Here is an 18,123-nt window from a genome sequence, read left to right as displayed (position 1 = left end):
TAGTCTTTATGCTTTAATCTTAGACAAATACAGTTTAAACCAATCCATTTCTTGTTGAAGAAAGAAAGGCCAGGACGCTCGTCAACTACTTATATAGATCGTTACTACAGCAGAAAGACCACTTCATGTAGAGGACCTTTGCACATTCATGAGCTATCTCTTAGGATAAATATAGCACTAAGCTTTTAAGGGGAAAGAGTACTTATCGACGCTTTGTCGTTTCAGCGACTCGAGGCAGTACCACCAGGAAACAACTGAGAGCGGTTGGACATTATTGTAATACGCCACTTATGCCATTCTACTTGTGCCATTGGATGCCATTGGAGTGATACGCGTATCTCAATAGTAAGGATTTCAGCGGTTCCTTTAACATGCACCTCAACAAATGCAAGCAACTGTAAAAGTGCATACATGTCGAAACAGAGAACAGCAGTTGATGAGCCATGGGAGGAAACCCAACAGACGAGCTTCTATCCAAGTACGATATGACCGAATTTGCCAGCATACTGGCAATTTCACATGCCAATTGGATCTGCACAGATAAAGCACTGATAACCTTGTTTTCTCATGGGTATTGCCGCACGAGCCCCCATCACATGTAAATGGCCGGGATCATGGCCGGGATATGCACTTCGTATTCCAGCAGAAAAAGAAGAGGCCAGTAAAGAAAGAAGCAAAAAAAGGAGACATACAACAGCCGGTGTTCGCTGATGGTCACCCACTCAACTACTAATCTGCCTCTCATTGGCTTGACTCTGGGGGAGCAGACGGGACCCCGTATTTTCCAATGGATATGGTCGTATGTGCTTGAAGTCTTACACAAACCACCTTATATGGAGCGATACGTGGGGGTCAGCGGAGAGAGAAAATCCAACCAAGACAAAACAAACCAAGTTACCTAGAAAAGAAGAACAGTTTGTAAAAAGCCGAAATGCATTGGAGGCCATCTAAAAATCTTTCGGCTTATACAAGTCAAGACTGTCCATAGTGGAGCAGATGGGACCCCAATTTTTCCACTACTTGTGGTCGTATGTGAAGGGATGGGCAGCGAATTCACACGATGCCGATTCAATTATCACCACTCCGCAAGGATTAGGCAGTTCGTAGGGAAACTGTTACGTCTTATCTTATTACGGGATCTAGCAACCATTACATATCCAATAGCAATACTCTAGGGCGCCCGCCGCCGACTCGGTGGGCCAGCAGACTCTACAAAACCTCGTAAACTGTGAATATTAAGAAGCCCCGGCTTTATCATTCTCTCGGTGTACAGTCCCCCATTCGCCTAGCCCTCGTACATGAATTCATCGAAGCCCAACTTCACTGCTCATACTGCGGACATAATCATCTTTCATTTCATTCGCGCTATAACCAAGATGAAGAAAGAGGCCAATCACACTAAATAGAGCTGCTTCATATGTACTACAGTTGTTCTTAGGGTAGGTGCATACATGTAAAGGTATATAGAAGAAAAACATAAGATGCAACATTCCAACGAACACAAATCCAAAAGTTACTATATACTTATAGATTAACATGGAAACGGAAATAGAAACCTGCACAAGCTACATCAGTAGAGATTGCTCAACGGGCCGCATCCTAGTCCACGCTTCTATCCTCCGGTCCAGAGTACTCCACTAATGTTCATTGACCATCTCCCAGACATTAACTGCGACTGTGGTCTTCCCCAAGGTGGATATGCCGACAGCAACGATGTTGTTCAGCCAGAACTACTTGTCGCTGCCGGTCTCAAAAGTGATGTGGTTCAAGACCTGTCCGTTTGGCTGTGTTGGGCCGGTGACATGTATAAAGATGTCTGCGCTATCATTGGTACGCAACTGATAGCGAGCGTCGGCTCTGAAGGTGCCGTTCGCGTCAATGGTCCCCCAATCTGCCCCGACACTCATAACTTCGCCTGGCGATAATGTATATAGTCAGTATGTTGAAGACCAAGGCACAGATGTCGACATCGCAAAACGTACCGCGGATGTTAGGGCCCTCAACAGTCCCGCCGAGAATAGGGATAGACATCTTGGTGCCTCTTGGGCCGGGACCGAAAGAGACCGGTTCTCCAAGGGTGCTATTGAGGTGATATAGAAACCTCAACGCTGGAGCGGGTGGATGATGGAGAGCTGGCTGGCTAGCAGCGGCACCTGTCAGCACCAGCAGCTGTAAAGCGAGGCCAAACTTTGCAAGAGACATGCTGCGATTTGGTCAGATTGTTCTTGGCGTTGCTTCTCTGAGACGGCGTAATGAAATAGTCTGACGTATATACCGATCAACCGTTGCTAAATATGGACGGGGTGCTAGTGAGGATTTATATCTCCTCTAGAACTACCGACAAACCAAGCACGGTTGTAGCTTAAGGAACTATAAGGCTGACTGATCCATATCCCAGAAGGCCCCTAGATGAACCCAATGCCAATGTAGTAATCGATTCTAGCAAGCGGGCTTGGTCCTCAACTCATTGAACTCACAGGAATGCAGTGTCCAAGATCCCCAAACGTTCGTCGTTGGACCCTGTGGAACCGCAATTCTTCGTAATCAGGACAAGCGTTCCCGCCCATTATCCTTGTAGTCAGGGACGGCTAGATGAGTTCATCTGGCATTCAAGCCGAGTTCCCGTAGAAGAAAGCCTTAGGGCTTACTCCGCGCTGCACACATGTACACACAACTCGATCCTTACTCGTATTCTCTGTAGATCTACCAGACCTAAAACGGAAGCATTCTGAGAGCTCGGCTGATGTCAATTTCGGCGGCTGTACAAACTGTGCTTATTTCCTCTGTGAAAAATAGCCAGCAGCTAAGTCACTGTAAGTGTGGCAGTTTCGCGATGGCCAGCATTAAATTATTATTAAACGTTCATGGTGCTTGTGGGCTATGAAGAGGGATCAAAGCCGCCGCGATCTTGGCGCCCCCGACCCGGTATTGATGATACCTACATATAAAGGACACCTCGATGCTGCTCCTAAAACGGAAGCATTGTGAGAGCTGGTCTGTGCTTCTTAATTAAAAAGATCGCAAGACCATGCAAGACGATAGTTCGGCGATGTTTCTAGACTATCCGGGGATTTAATCTCACGAGAGAACCTTATTATTGTTACACGTATACGTTTTTAAGTAGACTGCGCCTTGAGGATGTATGCGCGGCAGTGCTTGCGTTGATTAAACCGTGTGGATAGAAGATCTTCACTACTGGTCCCATCGTATTTCTGTTTTGAGCAAGTGATTCGAGCTAGTGATTCAAGCAGACGAGTTGAGCAAGCGATTCGATTCGAGCAAAGTTCTGCCAGTGGTATCTATCAAATTATATCGTATTCATTCGTATATGTATATCCAGTTGAAATGACAAGATACGGATGGCGAAAAATATCGTCGACTTGTCTATATAAATGTATACAAGTCCTGCTCTATATCGCAATCGCGTCTTACGGTAGACTACATACAAAGCATACAATTTAATACTTGATGCCTCATCTGTGACGTTTTACAAGCTACCATATTGCATCTTTTACATCTCAAAGAGCAGTCAATCTTCGCTCGACCATGATTGCCATGGAAGAAATGCCACCTGCGCACCAATACGACTACCATCGCGAGCAAGCTCACAGCCGCGAAGACCACCATACCTATGATCAAGTATCGCCCCAGGAAACAACGGATCACCCTTCTCAGTCTCTAATAGAAAACGACCCCAAACGGTGTCCCCAACATGATATCCCCAGGAGGGACGTCGGCGACTCGACCGGCGCATTCATGATGGAGCCCCTGGATGTGGAGAGCCGACACGCCTCTAGTCGATCAAACCAGGCCTGCACTTGCGCGAAGAAGCCCGGGCGAAATAACACAAAGTACAGGATCAAGCTGATTGCAGGTTTGGTGCTGCCGTATTTCTTAGCATCATTGGACTTGACCGTTGTCGCGACAGCATTGCCTTTTATCGCGTCCCATTTCGGTAAGTAAGGCGCCCAACCTGCATCGCCGGATTCATATCACCGCCTTTTCGTTGTCCCTAGCATTGCTGTTATTGTTGTCGTATTCTAATCCAATCATGCTTCGCAGACAAGTTCGACCAGCTCAACTGGATAGTCACTGCCTACACCCTCACGTCAACAGCGTTCATCCCCTTCTATGGCCAGTTTGCGGATGTCTTTGGTCGGCACATTTCGTTACAGGTGGCCATATTCTTTACAGTAATTGGCAGTGTTCTCTGCGCCGCTGCTCAGTCCTGGGGCATGCTCTTGCTTGGCCGCGCGTTGCAGGGGCTGTCCTCGGCTGGCTTGAATAGCATCATTCTTGTCATCTTGGCTGATAAGGTCACGCTGGAAGAGAACGCAAAGAACAACACTCTCTTCACCATCGTTTCCGGAAGCACGTATGCTATAGGTCCACTGATTGGCGGGTAAGTGACTGGTCTGCTTCCTCGTTCCTTGCGGCCTGGCAAGCCATCATCACTCGTTGTCGTGATGCCAGTATCCAAATCTCCAGCCCATAAGCTGACATGTCTTATTTCGCAGATATTTGACAGACGTATGTGATATACTAGCCCTCCAATGTCATCTACGCTAGGGAACATTGCTAACACATAGTAACTTTCCAGGCAAACTGGAGATACGTCTTTGTAATTGCCATCCCAGTAAGTAGTAAACTTTACTCATGGACACTTCCTCCTACTTCTTGGATCACGGCTGACGTTGTGCAGATTGCTGTAGCGTCCCATGTCCTTCTCTTCTTCATTCTGCGGAATGAGCTGCTAGAAGGCACCCACTTCCACAAGGGCTCTAAGTGGTCTGCCATCTTCCCGGCATTGGCAACTCTTGATATCGGTGGCGTCATTCTATTCATTTTCGCCGTTGGCCTAATTATTCTCGGCACTTCCTGGGGTGGAAGCACTTTCCCTTGGGACTCCGTACAGGTTCTAGTGCCCATCATCCTTGGGAGCGCTCTGCTGCCCGTCTTCGTTCTCTACGAATTCCTTTTGGGAGATGGTAGGATACTAGCACGGCTGTTTCCACACCAGTCACCTATGCTGCCTTTGGATCTCTTCTCTCGAAAAGACACATTAGTCATAGCCGTCATTCAGTTCTCTGCTGGAGCTGGTGAGTTCATCAACCCCCTTCTCCCATTGTTTTGCCCAGTACTCCTTCAGTATCTATGTATTATTTTCTTTTCCCTCTTCTCTTCATATTTTTCCGACGAGGACTAATTCTGACCCTTCTAGCCATGTATGCTGTGTTTTATTTCGTGGGAATCTACTTCACACTAGTCGAGGGCAAACCTGCCTCCAGTGCAGGTATTCAGTTGCTATACTACATTCCAGGGATCGCAGGTCAGTATTCCAGTGATTCGCCTCCAAGTCTATACTTTCTAACTAGTAAAATGCTTTACTATACACAGCTGGCGTTTATTCAGCAATGTACTTGTGTAACCGATGGCCAGGCCAAACGTTTTGGCCGCTCCTCCTTGGCTCCGTCGAAGAAGCCGCCGGGCTCGGCGCCTTGACCTGGGCCGTTTCGGCGAGCCGACCCAATATTGTCTCCGGCATGATGGTCTTAACAGGCGCCGGTACGGGTTCACGCTTTATGCCTGCTTCTCTGCATGTCGCTGGAGTGTGGCCTGAGCGATTGGCACCAGCCATGTCACTGATGCGTTTTGCAATGCCCTTTGGAGGCACTCTAGGGTTGACAATCATGAACGCCGTGTTCAACTCCAAGTTCGCTTCAGCCACTTCCTCTCTTTCCCTACCCTCTGGTAGCGGAAATATCGGGAACATCATTGCTCAGGACAGCCAGTCGCTGGACGCGATTACAAAACTACCCAGCGCCTTGCAGGCCGCTGTGAGGGAAGCAGGCCGCAGGGGAGTTGAATGGGCCTTTATTTCCATTCTGCCGATACTCGGGCTCAGTGTTTTTGCTTGCTTCGTTCTTGGCAATGTTTGGATCAAGCACCAGGTCAAGAAGGGTGAAGTTGCTAGCTCTACATCTTCTGGTCAAGGCGAAAAGCAAGATACTAGAGCCAGCGCGGTGGTCCATGTCCCGTACCTCTATGCTTTGCTAAAGGTAACTATTCTCGCCCAAGCTCCACTGTACCATGTCAGTCAACTAATGTTACTCTTGCGTAGGGAGTCGATCGCTACAAGCACGTGTCAACAAGCCTACCAGCCACGGAAGCACATGCCAGCGCCGGCGGCGTGTAAATGGAAGTGCCATTTGGAAAGATGGGTGCATAGCTTTTATACACCCCAGCATGATAGGAGTTTGAATCTATGAAGTAGTATCAGGTCGTTCAATGTAGTAAATAATGAGGCGAGCTGGAGGAGGATACACAGAAGTTCAACTAATATTACGTGGTTCAATTACAGGTGTTAGTAACCATAGAAATGTTGTAATTCGTCTTTATATAGAATTTTCGCTATCATCTACTTGGACGAAAGAAGATGTCAATTGAAGTTAGAGAACAAGAATACATAACAGCCAGTGTTGCCAATTGACTCAAGCTGAGAACTAAAGACTGGGTACTAGTCTTTTACTAAACCCGTTGTCTCAGCTTCATCTCGTTTTAATGCCAAATAGAACGTCTATATAACACTTCCAAGATAATAAATTTAATTGCTTCATCTCTTTCTATTTTTCTTTACCCATCTGACTTGAGACTCGAGACGAGAGTTTTGCACCACCAACAATCGCATGTGCCTGGTCCCCCACACAAAGCGCCCCGCGCTGGTGGTAACGGGTGGGGGTCGGCGGAGAGTAAAAAAACTCGACAAAAAACAAACAAAATGCCAAAACAAAACATCCAAAAAAACACGGAAAAAAAACATACAACAGCCGGTGTTCGCTGATGGTCACCCACTCAACTACTAATCTGCCGGTTAGTGGCTTATCTATGGGGGAGCAGACGGGACCCCGAGTTTTCCACTACCTATGGTCGTATGTGATGGTGAAAGGTGAAAATTCACATGATAGCGATTGTTGTCCTGAGCCCTGATCGTGGATGACAATGTGGCTGGCCCCAGTGGCTGCCCCCAGTCCCTGATTCCAATTGAGCCCTAAAAGGGTCCAGGCCGAAAGCGGACTAAACCCAGGGGTCCTTGAATAAACCCCACAACGACGTTTGGAACTCAACAATACGTGTACTAATGCGTAGCGGCGCCCCTTGAATCCATGAATCCCCTTTGATCCCCAAGACAATAGTCCCCTAAAACGCCCCCGAAAGCTCTTAGGCCATTGGCACGTGCAGCGTTAGTGGGCTCAGAATTGTTGATCTCGTAGTTGAGGCTCCCCGCTGGCCAACCACACACCCTTGCTCTCTGGCGGTAAAGGACAGCAGGGCTCGCTTCGTCAGAGATCTCATTTCAGATTATAATTAGCTCACTTTGGGAACAGTTGCAAGCGGTCTGGGCGTCAGAAACGGGTGGGCTCTGGGCAAACCTGTCTGCGGCCGTTAGCACAAGGTACTTGGCCGCCAGCGATGCCGCCGCTAGAGGCGCGAGTCACGCCTGTTACCGCCACCAACAGAGATAGAGCCAGATAAGGGACACCACAGAAAATATGGATCGAGAGCTAAGGGGAGTGGAAAATTTGATGCCGTGCCTGACTATGGATCACCCTTTTCCCTTCTTCCTGCCTTAAGCTGGGTTCTGGGTGGGTTTAAAAAGAAACTTGACAGCTCTCTGGATCAAGCATCAGCAATCCCAATTCTCTCCCATTGAGTTGTTGGCTTACCTCGTTCCTTCAAGATGGCTACCACCACGACAGTGACCAAGCGCGGAGGCGCCGTGGCCTCAATGTCAGTCGGCCTCAATCCATCAAAAGTCTCTCCAGACTGGAAAAAATTCTCGTCGTGTGCTGACCCCCAGTTGTAGCAAGCTGCCCGAGGGTGAGAGTCGGTTTCCCGATATCAACACCATCCGGGCTGCCATTCCCAAGCACTGCTTTGAGCCATCCGTGGCCATCTCCATGGGTTATCTGGTGCGCGATGTTGTCATGATTGGAGCTCTTGGCTGGGCTGCCATCACGTACATTCCCACCATTCCTGATTCCACTCTCCGGACCATTGCCTGGATTGTCTATGGCTTCGTTCAGGGCCTGGTCTGCACTGGTCTTTGGATCCTGGGACACGAGGCCGGACACGGCGCCTTTTCCAAGCACGGCTGGCTCAACCACGTTGTCGGCTTCTTCTCTCACTCTGCTCTGCTGGTGCCGTACTACTCCTGGAAGTTTTCTCACCACCGCCACCACATGTTCACCGGCCACATGGAGAAGGACATGGCCTTTGTTCCGAGGACCAAGTCGGACTATCTCAAGCGCGCAATGGCTTCCCTTGAGATGCTCGAGGATACGCCCGCCTACCAGTTCGTCACGCTGATGTTTCACCAGCTCTTTGCCTGGCAGGTTTACCTCACGTTCAACATCTCAGCTGGCAGAGGTAGTCTTCAGAAGAGCGCAAACACCATGTTCGGCAAGAGCCACTTTTCGCCAAACAGCGCCGTATTCCGCCGTAGCGAGGCTCCTTGGATTGCGCTGTCCGATGTCGGCCTCGGCTTGACCTTTTTCGCCCTGTACAAGCTCGCTGGCGTCGTGGGAACGAGCACCGTGCTGCTGGCCTATGCCCAGCCTTACTTCTGGGTTCACCACTGGCTGAGTACGTCTTTGAAATCGCCTCTCCATGCCGAACAGAATTGCTAACCAAGTGAATGATTGCAGTCGCCATCACCTATCTCCACCACACTCACATGGAGGTGCCTCACTACCAGGCCGAGAACTGGACCTTTGTCAAAGGCGCCCTGGCTACTGTCGACAGAGAGTTTGGCTTTGTTGGCCGCCACCTGTTCCACTGCATCATTGAGCACCACGTTGTTCACCACCTTTTCCCGTACGTTAGCAATAGAACGCTCTTTTAGGCTGGAACTGCAAACAACTGACATTTTCTCCTTAGCCGTATTCCCTTTTACTATGCTGGAGAGGCCACCGAGGCTATCAAGCCTGTGCTCGGCGATCTGTACTACCGCGACGAGCGGTCCTTCATTGGACAGCTCTGGACCAACTTCACCAAGTGCAAGTACGTGGTTGCCGATGAGTCGGCGCCTGGAGCTCTCAAGTGGGCGCAATGATTGAATGAACGATTTTGTTGAGGTTGGAGATTTATCGGCTCGGCAGGTTGGGTATTTCAGAGAAAATGGCGGTAAAACTCGGATAGAGGATCGGGTCGGCTTTGCACGATCATTGGAGTTATTCTCATGAGATGGACCGGGTTTGCCTTTGTGCACAACGATAGACTATGAGGACACGGAAAATAGAGAGGCGGAGGCATCGCAACGTTAATAGACTTGATTTAACGGATTATAAAGACGCGCTTTTGCGATGAGACGATGATGATGAGAGGATGTTGGATGAAACTAAAAAATCAAGGTAGAAGAGGGGAGAGGACAGAAGATGGATTGTGATTTGACGAGCCGCGTCAGGTGACTGCATGTAGGCGACGCGCCGGTACATGTACATGGATACATTCAATGTCTCAGGTCAGCTTGGAGACTATTGAAGAAACCGATGATGATGATGATGATGATGATGATGCTGGTGATGATGATGTAAAATCGTCGCCGTAGTGCCTAATTATCTGTGTTCTCTCTCACGCGTTGCTGAACTACTTACGGTGCAAATAGAGAAGACTCAAGATTTATAAGCGAGGTCAATTATGGATTATGTATTCTGTCGCAATATTTGATCTACTTGGTCACCATTCTGTACTAGCCAGAATGGAATCAAGCCTCCTCGCCACGTCAAGGCGTAGATCTTGAGGAGGATTCTATAAGAGATACTACACATACTAGTTAGCAACGCTGGGGGCGGCACGGGAGACTTACCTTCGTAATATATAGCCTCCCCTTCCCCCATCTCCCTCGCTGGACCTACCTCAACCTACCTTACGCTGGGGGGGGAGGGGAAGCAAAAGCGAACGAGATACCCTCCCTCCCTTCCACTCGATCGCTCCTGGGTCGCTAGGCTCTCGCCTTCAGGACCTTGCGCCGCAGCCTGGTGGCACCTTGCTTAAGCTTGGCCAGGGCATCCGTCAGGAAAATGGCGAAGTGGCTCTTAACCTCCTCGGCATTACCTTTGCATTTGCTGGCGATTTTTGTCCTCGCATTGAGGAAATGCTTTGCAAGGTTTAACCTCGCTTGCATCTCCCTCTCTCCGGATGTTGGTGTCTTCGCAGCCGGTCCAGAAACTTCCTCCTTCACATCGTCAGGAGATTCGCCTTTTGTCGATATAGGACCCGTGACGTCCAGAAGGGCGCCAAGAGTGCCAGGCATATACTGGAAAGGGTCCGAAAAAGATCGGCCCCTTTTGGCGAACTCCGCGGCGGATGGATGGCGGGCCTCCGGTTCGGCGCTAAACAGCCTCCAATCGAAGAGGGTTTATTGAGCAGAGATGTGAAGCTTCCAGAAAGTGCCGTAGTCCGTGAGGCTCTCGGATGCTTCTCGGACCGCCCTGGATCTAACGGCACCTAACGGCACCAGAGCCAGTGTCCTTGACCTCCCATAGCCCCTCGCCGGACTAGTCTCATCGCATTAGATAACTGGACATATTGTATACGCAGAGCGTGGTGCTACAATACTTACCTTCTGTACCTTGGACGTCTGAAAATGGTCGATGAGAATGCCCCATTTCCCCTTATGATCGGACCAATTGTCGGGGAGTTCGGACTCGAGGTCGGCTCGGTCTTTGTCGAGGGCCTGGACAAAGAGTTCCGCCGCCACGGATTTGTCGAGGCCTTCGGCCTTTGGATCCGGTCTCGCCCAGTGACATATCTGGTTCCGATTGGCGTATACTTCGACCGCGAAGACGACTGTCTCGATATCCATCCGGTGTACGAGGTATGATGCCAATACGATCACTATAGGGCTGTTTAGCTGAAACGTAAATGACAAAGTGTGAATGTGATCTACTTACGGTGAGTCCCGTACCGACCCATCTCCCTTCTCGCATCGCTGAACTCAGGCCACACGGGGTCACCCTCCGTGAGCCCTTGCTCCTCCCGTATCCTTTGGATTATGTCGATAGCCGTCCGCGGGAGTGATACCTGTGGCTTGTCCGAGGAAATGGGCAATCGCGCATCGGCCACCTTCAAATCGTTCCATACAAGCCCAGCAATGTCCCCATACCGGGTAAGGAATTTAAATTCCTGCAATTCACGTAGGCTGTTGTCAAGCCTCTCCTTGTCCATGGACATGGTGGCTCTTGGACGTGAATCGACATGGTTTGTTGCTGGCAATCTTGTATTAGACAGAATAAGACAAATCTTGTGAATATGTACATACCTGTACTTTAGGCACGACAGGACGGGACGCTCGGATAGAAGTGAGACTAGCGACAGAAGTTAGCATCGGATACGCTGGCATTAGAGGGGATGGGGATGAGGAAGAAGGAAAAAGGAATAGGAGCGGGTTCACAGCGAAGATAAATATATGGCAAGCGGTCGTCATCATAACAACGCTATCCCTACAGTGACATAAAAAGCATAAAGCGGTGGCCATGTGAGTAAATAGAAACCAGGTAGTTCTAAAACAGCAACTGCTAATTGATAATTATTATTGTTATTACTGATGTGGTAGGCATGTACGACTGAACATGATTTGCTTGCTCATCCAATGCCGCCAGCAGAGAGCTATTGAGCCATCCAATTGGAGCATATTATAAATATAACATTACGTCTATCTGTATGAGGTGCCGAAAAGGGGCAGTAATCATAAAGGCATCTATACAAGCCGAATAACAAGGGACTAGATGTAATTAGCATAAAAAGGGACTCTCTGACCGACTAGTCTAGTAGGGAAGCAAGCCAATTGATCATATATTTCAACATAAAGTACAGCTAGTCAAATTTACTCACTGATCTTAATGTGGATATGGGTATGTATATATAGACCATTTCATTCAAATCTTACCACATTCAGATGACCCCAGGCTATTAGTTTTGATGTCTATATGTTCTCAAATCGCTTCTCAATTTGAGCAGCACCATTATCACCTATGTTTCGGTAGGCAAGAGCATCTAAATACCGAGTATGAAAATATTTATAGGTTTCTGAGACAACAGTCTACTTTTCCTGATTGTTAGTAGCCTCCGCCGGAACCGTTGCCACGGTTATATTACCTTATGCTTTATTTAGAAGTAAGATTGTACCGTTACCATGTTGCGCGAAAAAACTTGGTTTATTTTTCGGGCCCAACTTTTTGACAAAGCTGACAAATTTGGGAAGGTGAACCCTGTGTGATGTGCTATGAAAGTGGGAAGAGCTGGCTACAAACAAGAGCAAACAGAGAAGTAGGCTTGACTAAGGAGTGGTCAAATAGATCCATGTGACAACTCAACGGTTTACATACGGCTAAGCTAGGCTTTGTAAGCTCATATACAAACTAATTACAGATTCCATGTATCGCCGACGTTTCCAACCCGAGCTACGCTGCCATTTCCAGCTGAGTGGCCAAATGTATCTCAGCTGATGTGCTTCAAAGTCCTCGTAGGGTATAATCTCGCTCTCTTCATCCAACATGGATTCAAATTCTGAAACTCTCTCTGAGGGAAATTCCAGGATCGGTCTATGATGCAAATCCAGGAGCGAATAAAATGACTCGAACAAACAGGGATCGAAGTCATCGTATTGCGAATCGTCCCAGAGTTGAACCCATTCGTGATATCTTCGTCGTATGATATCATGGTTCCATGTCCAGGTGCCAATCTCAAAGCCCATATTCCCTGCCCCTTCAGCAGATCCAGGGTGTTCCTCCGAGAATGCGTCTTTTGGAGAGTTGTCCAAATGCCACCAAATGGTTTCAGGCAAATTTGCTGTCTGCGACATTCCGATATCCATAATACGCTGAAAGCTTTCGGAGGTGGCGATGGTAAAGTTGAGATAACACTCAAATGCCTTTTTCCAAGAGCTATGATGAAGCTCTTGAGAGGCCCATTTCACACGTATGTCTTCATGATTTTCGATTTGGGGCACAAACTCTTCTTCAGATTCTCTGATCTTTCCCTCTCGCATGAGCTGTTCGGTATAGGCCCACGCTGTAAGGATTAAGGCATTGACACCGTGATATACGATATGTTGTCGGCTGGCTGCAAACGTTGATGTGATGAAAGAGGTACTCTTCAATTTAGGCTCCCTGTCGAATGTAACCTTTGCGTTCCTCCAAGCCCAATGCATACAAAACGGGGTCAAAGTCATCTCGTAAAAATATAGGAAGGCATCCCGTCTCCCAAGGTGATTAAAATTACATATGAGCGGTCTGAGATCCCCCCCACGTATTAGGCGAGTCATGTCTTTTTGTTTCATTCCATAGCTCCGGGGTCGATTTTCCCAGAACGGCGTATTTGGGCCACTACCAGAATTTGCCCAAGGATCGCTGAAATGCAGATGCAGTGACCGCGAATTTTGGGCTTGAACAAGGTCCAGAGCCGCGCAAACGTCAAACAGCTTGGCGCGCAATATCAGGAAATTTATTTGGTAGTACCCCTTCTTTGGAGCTTGAAAGTCGATGAATATTTCTTTTGGGCGAAGGTAACGGAGAGGTTGTGCAAGCATGTCATCCAAACTTCCAACCTTCCAAGTTGTTCCTTGACCACGAATCACTGAGACCGAGAACTTGAGCCAGGATTGGGGAGAGCAGTCGGGTTCCACGACGATAGTAAGTCTCTTGACGGCAATATATTTGCCACATGAACAGGGCTTGTACGGTGAACATTGGCAACAAAGTCCTATGCCAGGGATAAGGGATAGAATGTCCGATCGAACGAGGCGGTTTGTGCGAAGCAATTGAGTATAGCTGTCTGTTTCGCCAACTTTAGACCATATCTTCCACCTCAGCTCCAGGGGGAGTTGCTCAATATTATGGCATGGCTCCATGGTAGATTAATATGGGGAGGTTGATGAGTTGCAGGTCTTCGTTTTACTTGGTCTGTGTTCCAGAAGGCGGGTCATCGACGCTGAAAAACAAGGCTTCTGTATGAGTAGTGTAGAAAGAAGAGATTACGGAAGACTAGAATGGGAATGACAGCCCATTATATAGGACCTTTCTCTTAAAGTTCAGCACAAGAAAGTTTCGGTTTCCGACAAAAGTAAAAGATTACTTCTACGACTACTGGGTATCTATAAGTATATTTGGTGGGACTGAAGATTTGTTTGCGTTTCCACGTTCACAAGAGATAAGAGAGTTAATTTACAATGGCGGTTGATCCTATCATTGTAAGTCTGAACTAAGCTTGGCATCGTATAGGATTAGCATGAGTCATTTCTGCCAGATATAGAAAGAAACTAAGTCTCTTATACTTCTAGGTACTAGGAAAGTTTTAGTTCCACAGAGAGAGCTTCTAGTATAGGCCGTGCATCCTATACTTTGGAATCACCATTCGGACAGCACTATTGTGATGTAAACATATGATTACCTCTCTGGTGTTGAGATTCTTAGGAATCCTCCTCTTTGTCTCTCTTTGTACATAACTATTGATCATTTGTCTATCTTCAACTTGATGGCTCGGCTTGTGAATCATTTACTCAATAAAGATCAAGTCTTTGTGAATGAGAAGTGGGAAGATCGGGAGAGTAGGATATATGGAAGTCAACCTATTGTAAGAAAAGTATAGGTCTCACACAACAGGAATTCGGAGTCGGACTTCAAAGTGGGTGTGTATATTCTAAGTTCTCTCTCTCCTGCAAGAGAAATGGGTCTAGTAGTTTATAAGGTAGGTATACTGGGGTACGTACCTCCTTCCATCAAGCCCCCTTCCACCCAGACGCTGTCCCAGCGTCTTGAGATCTCTGACGTTGGACCATTATTGCTCACCCAATCTGGCCTCAACTGGATCTGCGAATACAAACGAATAAAAATCTTCTCCAGCCCCCTTTCCCCCCCCCCCCAGGGGTTCCCGTAGTCATAAAAAAACCTCAACTCCTCCTGCACCAATTTTCCCGAAAAATAGGCCTTTGTCCCTCGACTGGAAGTCAACATATTGTAAGAGATGAAAGAAATATTGGGTTATTGCCTGATACTATAACTATTGGAGGCTACTATCTGATACTAGACCAACTGGAAGCTACCAGCTCATACTAGAGCAACTAGAGGCTATTAGCTGATACTATACAAATTGGAGGCCACTATCTACAGGTATATGTAAATGTACTCTGAGGTACTTCTTTACGGCACTACCAGTTGTTCTGTACTAGGTGATACATTTTATTCATTGCGTCATTCTATGTTGTAAAACAACATTTCTACGTCCATCGTTTCGTATCATTCCTACGATCTTTGTAAGCTCTCTTCCTTTCGAGAAAAGAGAAATGGGCCTCATCACAGGCGGGATGGCGAAGAATGAAGGATCTATAAGGCATGGATCCTTTGTCATACCGAGAAAAGTTCAATCATCCTACCAATCTTCTTTTTTCAACTACTACGGTAATTTAGGAGCAACTGAGGTTATCAAACGCCTTGTGAAATGCTCGAAACAAAGACCAGAAAAAAGGGGAGGAGTGTTCAGCTTGGAATATAGAAGATAGCATATTTGAAGAATCATGTACGTTGGCAGCAGTCGCTGGGACTTTAGCTACATGTAGTCACTCTTTTCGAAGGCTTCCTCTATGCTAGGATAGACATCAACAAGTGAGGGCCAGAGTAAAAAGAATGCATAATTTATCATAAACCCCATGAATCATATCTCCAATGTGAAATTACAAGGTATACAGTGTGACCCTCTGTCCAGAGATATCTGCCTCCCTTTGTAGCTTAACATTCTCCCTCCGCAGCAAGATCTTCAACAACGTAGAGCATCCAATACTAATAAAAGAAAACACCATCATCAGTATCATGGCGAGCGCATACCGAGGTTCATCTTGTGGTCGGAAAAAGTATGGACTCCAAATATTACCCAACTGAGCAAGCAAGTTAATAATAGCCGTCGCAGCAGCCCGCTTTTCAGGCGTCTGGTTAAGCGTACTCGCAGCCCACGAGTATACCATGGCATTGGCCGCAAAGGCACCGGAGCAATAGAGGAAAGACGCAAAGTAGCGAGCTCCAATGTTTAGCGTTGCTGTGGAGATGATGAAACCTACAGCCGCAACGGCCATCGGTATTGAAATGTGGTAGCTTCGTTCGTTGTGACGGTCACTTGAGTAGGCGACTGCAAAGGAGACTGCAGCGCCAAAGAGGTATGGGGGTGCCGTGAGGACGAGTGTGATGGTCTGTGAGCCGATGTGGAAGCCGCTTACGATGGTGGGGAAGAAGTAGTTGAATCCGTAGGCAGTATGGTTGGAGCAAAGGAGGAGTGTCTGGAAGCACAATATGTGAGCCACGGACAATAAATGTGCGGTATGGAGCAACTTACAAATATCCAAGTTCGGTAATCCCTAAGTGCTAAACGCACGCCGTACCAAACAGATCGGTCTGCTTCGGGGAGCGACACACGATCAAGAGCCATTCTCTTCGCAGCTAGCTCTCGTTCCTCCTCTGTAAAGAGCCATCTGCCACTACCAGTTTTGGATTCGATGTAATCGGGAAGAAGAAAGAAAGCGACCAAGGCGGCAAAGAAGCTGCCCGAGCCGTCAATGATGAAGAGCCACTGCCAGCCTGCAATGTTTCTAGCTCCATCAAGACCGGAGAACACACCGGCTGCAATCAGGCCTGAGAACGCAGTTGCGAGAACAAGGCCAGAGTACAAGACGGCAGTGCGCAGGGCAAGCTCTTTTCTTGTATACCAACAAGACAAGAGATAGAAGGCCTTTCAGAAGGCAGACGTCAGCATCCTCGTGTTTTCATAAGGTCAGTTGGAACTTACGCCTGGGAAGAAAGGAGCTTCCACTATTCCGAGAAAGAAGCGAACTGCAACCAGGCCTCCATAGCTCGTTGCGGCTGCTGTGGCGGCTGACACGCATGACCAGATGGCGACACAGGCAGGCAAGTAAATGCTGGGCCTGATGCGAGTGATGAGCATGTTGGACGGGAGCTGGGCAAGCATATATCTATCTTTTCATTAGACAATGATGACCAAAGGTATAAATGCTTTGAGTATGGACTGACCCAACATTCAAGATGGATACAGCAGTATTGAAATCGTCGCCGGTTAATCCGAGGTCCCTCTCAAAGGTGTTCAATCTAGCTTGACTAAGGTTCTAAGTCAGCATGTAATTCCACAAGTTTGTTCTCCAAGGGGTCATACGAGATGTTGTTTCGGTCCAAGTAGTTAAACAAGTATAAGATCCATACTACCGGCAGCAGGGTCATATCAAGTTTACGGACCAATCTCTTTTCGCGCGCTCGCCATTCTGGTGTCTCAAGTAGTTCCTCTTGGGCAAGCCCGCCCTTCTCAGTGCTGATATCAGGCATTGTCTCCAAGTGCTCGTGACCAGATGTGTTCTCCTTCACCGGAGTAGCAGCCACATCACTCTTGGAGACTGTGTCTGAGCTCATGGTGAAGTCTCTTGAACGAGCGTTGAGTGAAGTATGTTCAAAGTATTTGCATTGATAGCATCAACGGTGCCAGTAGGAGGGACGCAAGAATCAAGAGAGCACATCAAGCTTGAAAGAAAAGCAGTCGATGCATCGTGGAAATATATACTTTCAGGCTTACACGCACAAGATGAAGAGCAACAGTGCAGAGTGTAACCCGGACCGGCAGACCATGGACGCGGGGACCCCAGATATTACCCCAGTGATTAAACTTTGTCGGACCTAAAATCAAGGAAAACCTGGGGTAGAGCGTTGGTGAGGAAATAGGGGGCGAGCTATTGTCTGGCGCTCAGCAACAGGGACGCCGATCGGCATCGTCAGCTGGCCGATCGGAGAGAAAACGCCGGTCGGCCCTCCGTCCGGCGAGCGATCGTCTCCTCAATGATGAACTGTAAATCTGATGATCACTCAGACTCTGGAGATATATAAAACTGGATAAAAACTTTCAGATTTGGATCAAAAAGTTCTCACAGCAAGTCTCTTGAACAGCTTTTTCTTCTCTTTCCATTTAATATCTCGCTTTCGCCAGCTTCGCCAAAATGACTTACACAAACGGAAATGCAAATGGGCACAATGGACATGCCGCCACCCCCACTCCCGCAGCAACTCGGCTCCGAAAGAT

The 18,123-nt window shown here is 47.9% G+C and overlaps 8 protein-coding genes across 8 annotated transcripts; 4 read left to right on the top strand and 4 right to left on the bottom strand.

The window, feature by feature from the left end:
- Nucleotides 1–668: 668 nt before the first annotated feature.
- On the top strand, nt 669–824 carry M431DRAFT_60616 (hypothetical protein; the record flags this gene model as incomplete). The annotated part of the gene is made up of 1 exon (XM_024921567.1): nt 669–824. A coding segment is annotated over one exon (156 nt), but the record flags the coding sequence as incomplete, so codon positions are not given.
- A 783-nt stretch (nt 825–1,607) lies between these two features.
- Nucleotides 1,608–2,204, bottom strand: M431DRAFT_546068 (hypothetical protein; the record flags this gene model as incomplete). Its single annotated transcript, XM_024921198.1, has 2 exons — nt 1,608–1,915; nt 1,983–2,204. Coding segments are annotated over 2 exons (407 nt in total), but the record flags the coding sequence as incomplete, so codon positions are not given.
- Nucleotides 2,205–3,759: 1,555 nt separating this feature from the next.
- Nucleotides 3,760–6,196, top strand: M431DRAFT_500745 (hypothetical protein; the record flags this gene model as incomplete). Its single annotated transcript, XM_024917946.1, has 7 exons — nt 3,760–3,955; nt 4,063–4,402; nt 4,612–4,636; nt 4,703–5,099; nt 5,222–5,329; nt 5,398–6,092; nt 6,122–6,196. The coding sequence occupies 7 exons, from the start codon at nt 3,760–3,762 to the stop codon at nt 6,194–6,196; spliced, it is 1,836 nt and encodes a 611-aa protein (XP_024768485.1).
- Nucleotides 6,197–6,810: 614 nt separating this feature from the next.
- M431DRAFT_98962 (hypothetical protein) lies at nt 6,811–6,987 on the top strand (the record flags this gene model as incomplete). Its single annotated transcript, XM_024925102.1, has 1 exon — nt 6,811–6,987. A coding segment is annotated over one exon (177 nt), but the record flags the coding sequence as incomplete, so codon positions are not given.
- A 314-nt stretch (nt 6,988–7,301) lies between these two features.
- On the top strand, nt 7,302–9,227 carry M431DRAFT_321072 (hypothetical protein). Its single transcript, XM_024914300.1, has 4 exons — nt 7,302–7,788; nt 7,865–8,643; nt 8,706–8,874; nt 8,938–9,227. Exons 1-4 carry the CDS (start codon nt 7,739–7,741, stop codon nt 9,110–9,112), a joined length of 1,173 nt encoding a protein of 390 aa, XP_024768483.1. The 5' UTR covers nt 7,302–7,738; the 3' UTR covers nt 9,113–9,227.
- A 773-nt stretch (nt 9,228–10,000) lies between these two features.
- Nucleotides 10,001–11,232, bottom strand: M431DRAFT_546057 (hypothetical protein; the record flags this gene model as incomplete). Its single annotated transcript, XM_024921197.1, has 4 exons — nt 10,001–10,391; nt 10,507–10,556; nt 10,622–10,896; nt 10,953–11,232. The coding sequence occupies 4 exons, from the start codon at nt 11,230–11,232 to the stop codon at nt 10,001–10,003; spliced, it is 996 nt and encodes a 331-aa protein (XP_024768482.1).
- Nucleotides 11,233–12,385: 1,153 nt separating this feature from the next.
- M431DRAFT_546055 (hypothetical protein) lies at nt 12,386–13,909 on the bottom strand (the record flags this gene model as incomplete). The annotated part of the gene is made up of 1 exon (XM_024921196.1): nt 12,386–13,909. The coding sequence occupies one exon, from the start codon at nt 13,907–13,909 to the stop codon at nt 12,389–12,391; it is 1,521 nt and encodes a 506-aa protein (XP_024768481.1).
- Nucleotides 13,910–15,727: 1,818 nt separating this feature from the next.
- Nucleotides 15,728–17,378, bottom strand: M431DRAFT_99074 (hypothetical protein; the record flags this gene model as incomplete). Its single annotated transcript, XM_024925109.1, has 5 exons — nt 15,728–16,324; nt 16,381–16,773; nt 16,831–17,014; nt 17,073–17,156; nt 17,212–17,378. The coding sequence occupies 5 exons, from the start codon at nt 17,376–17,378 to the stop codon at nt 15,728–15,730; spliced, it is 1,425 nt and encodes a 474-aa protein (XP_024768480.1).
- Between the last annotated feature and the right edge of the window lie 745 nt (nt 17,379–18,123).

This window comes from Trichoderma harzianum (assembly GCF_003025095.1).
Source record: "Trichoderma harzianum CBS 226.95 unplaced genomic scaffold M431scaffold_22, whole genome shotgun sequence".
Classification (NCBI taxonomy): Eukaryota; Fungi; Ascomycota; class Sordariomycetes; order Hypocreales; family Hypocreaceae; genus Trichoderma; species Trichoderma harzianum.
The sequence above is the reverse complement of the archived record's forward strand: the minus strand, read 5'-3'. Positions and strand labels throughout refer to the sequence as shown.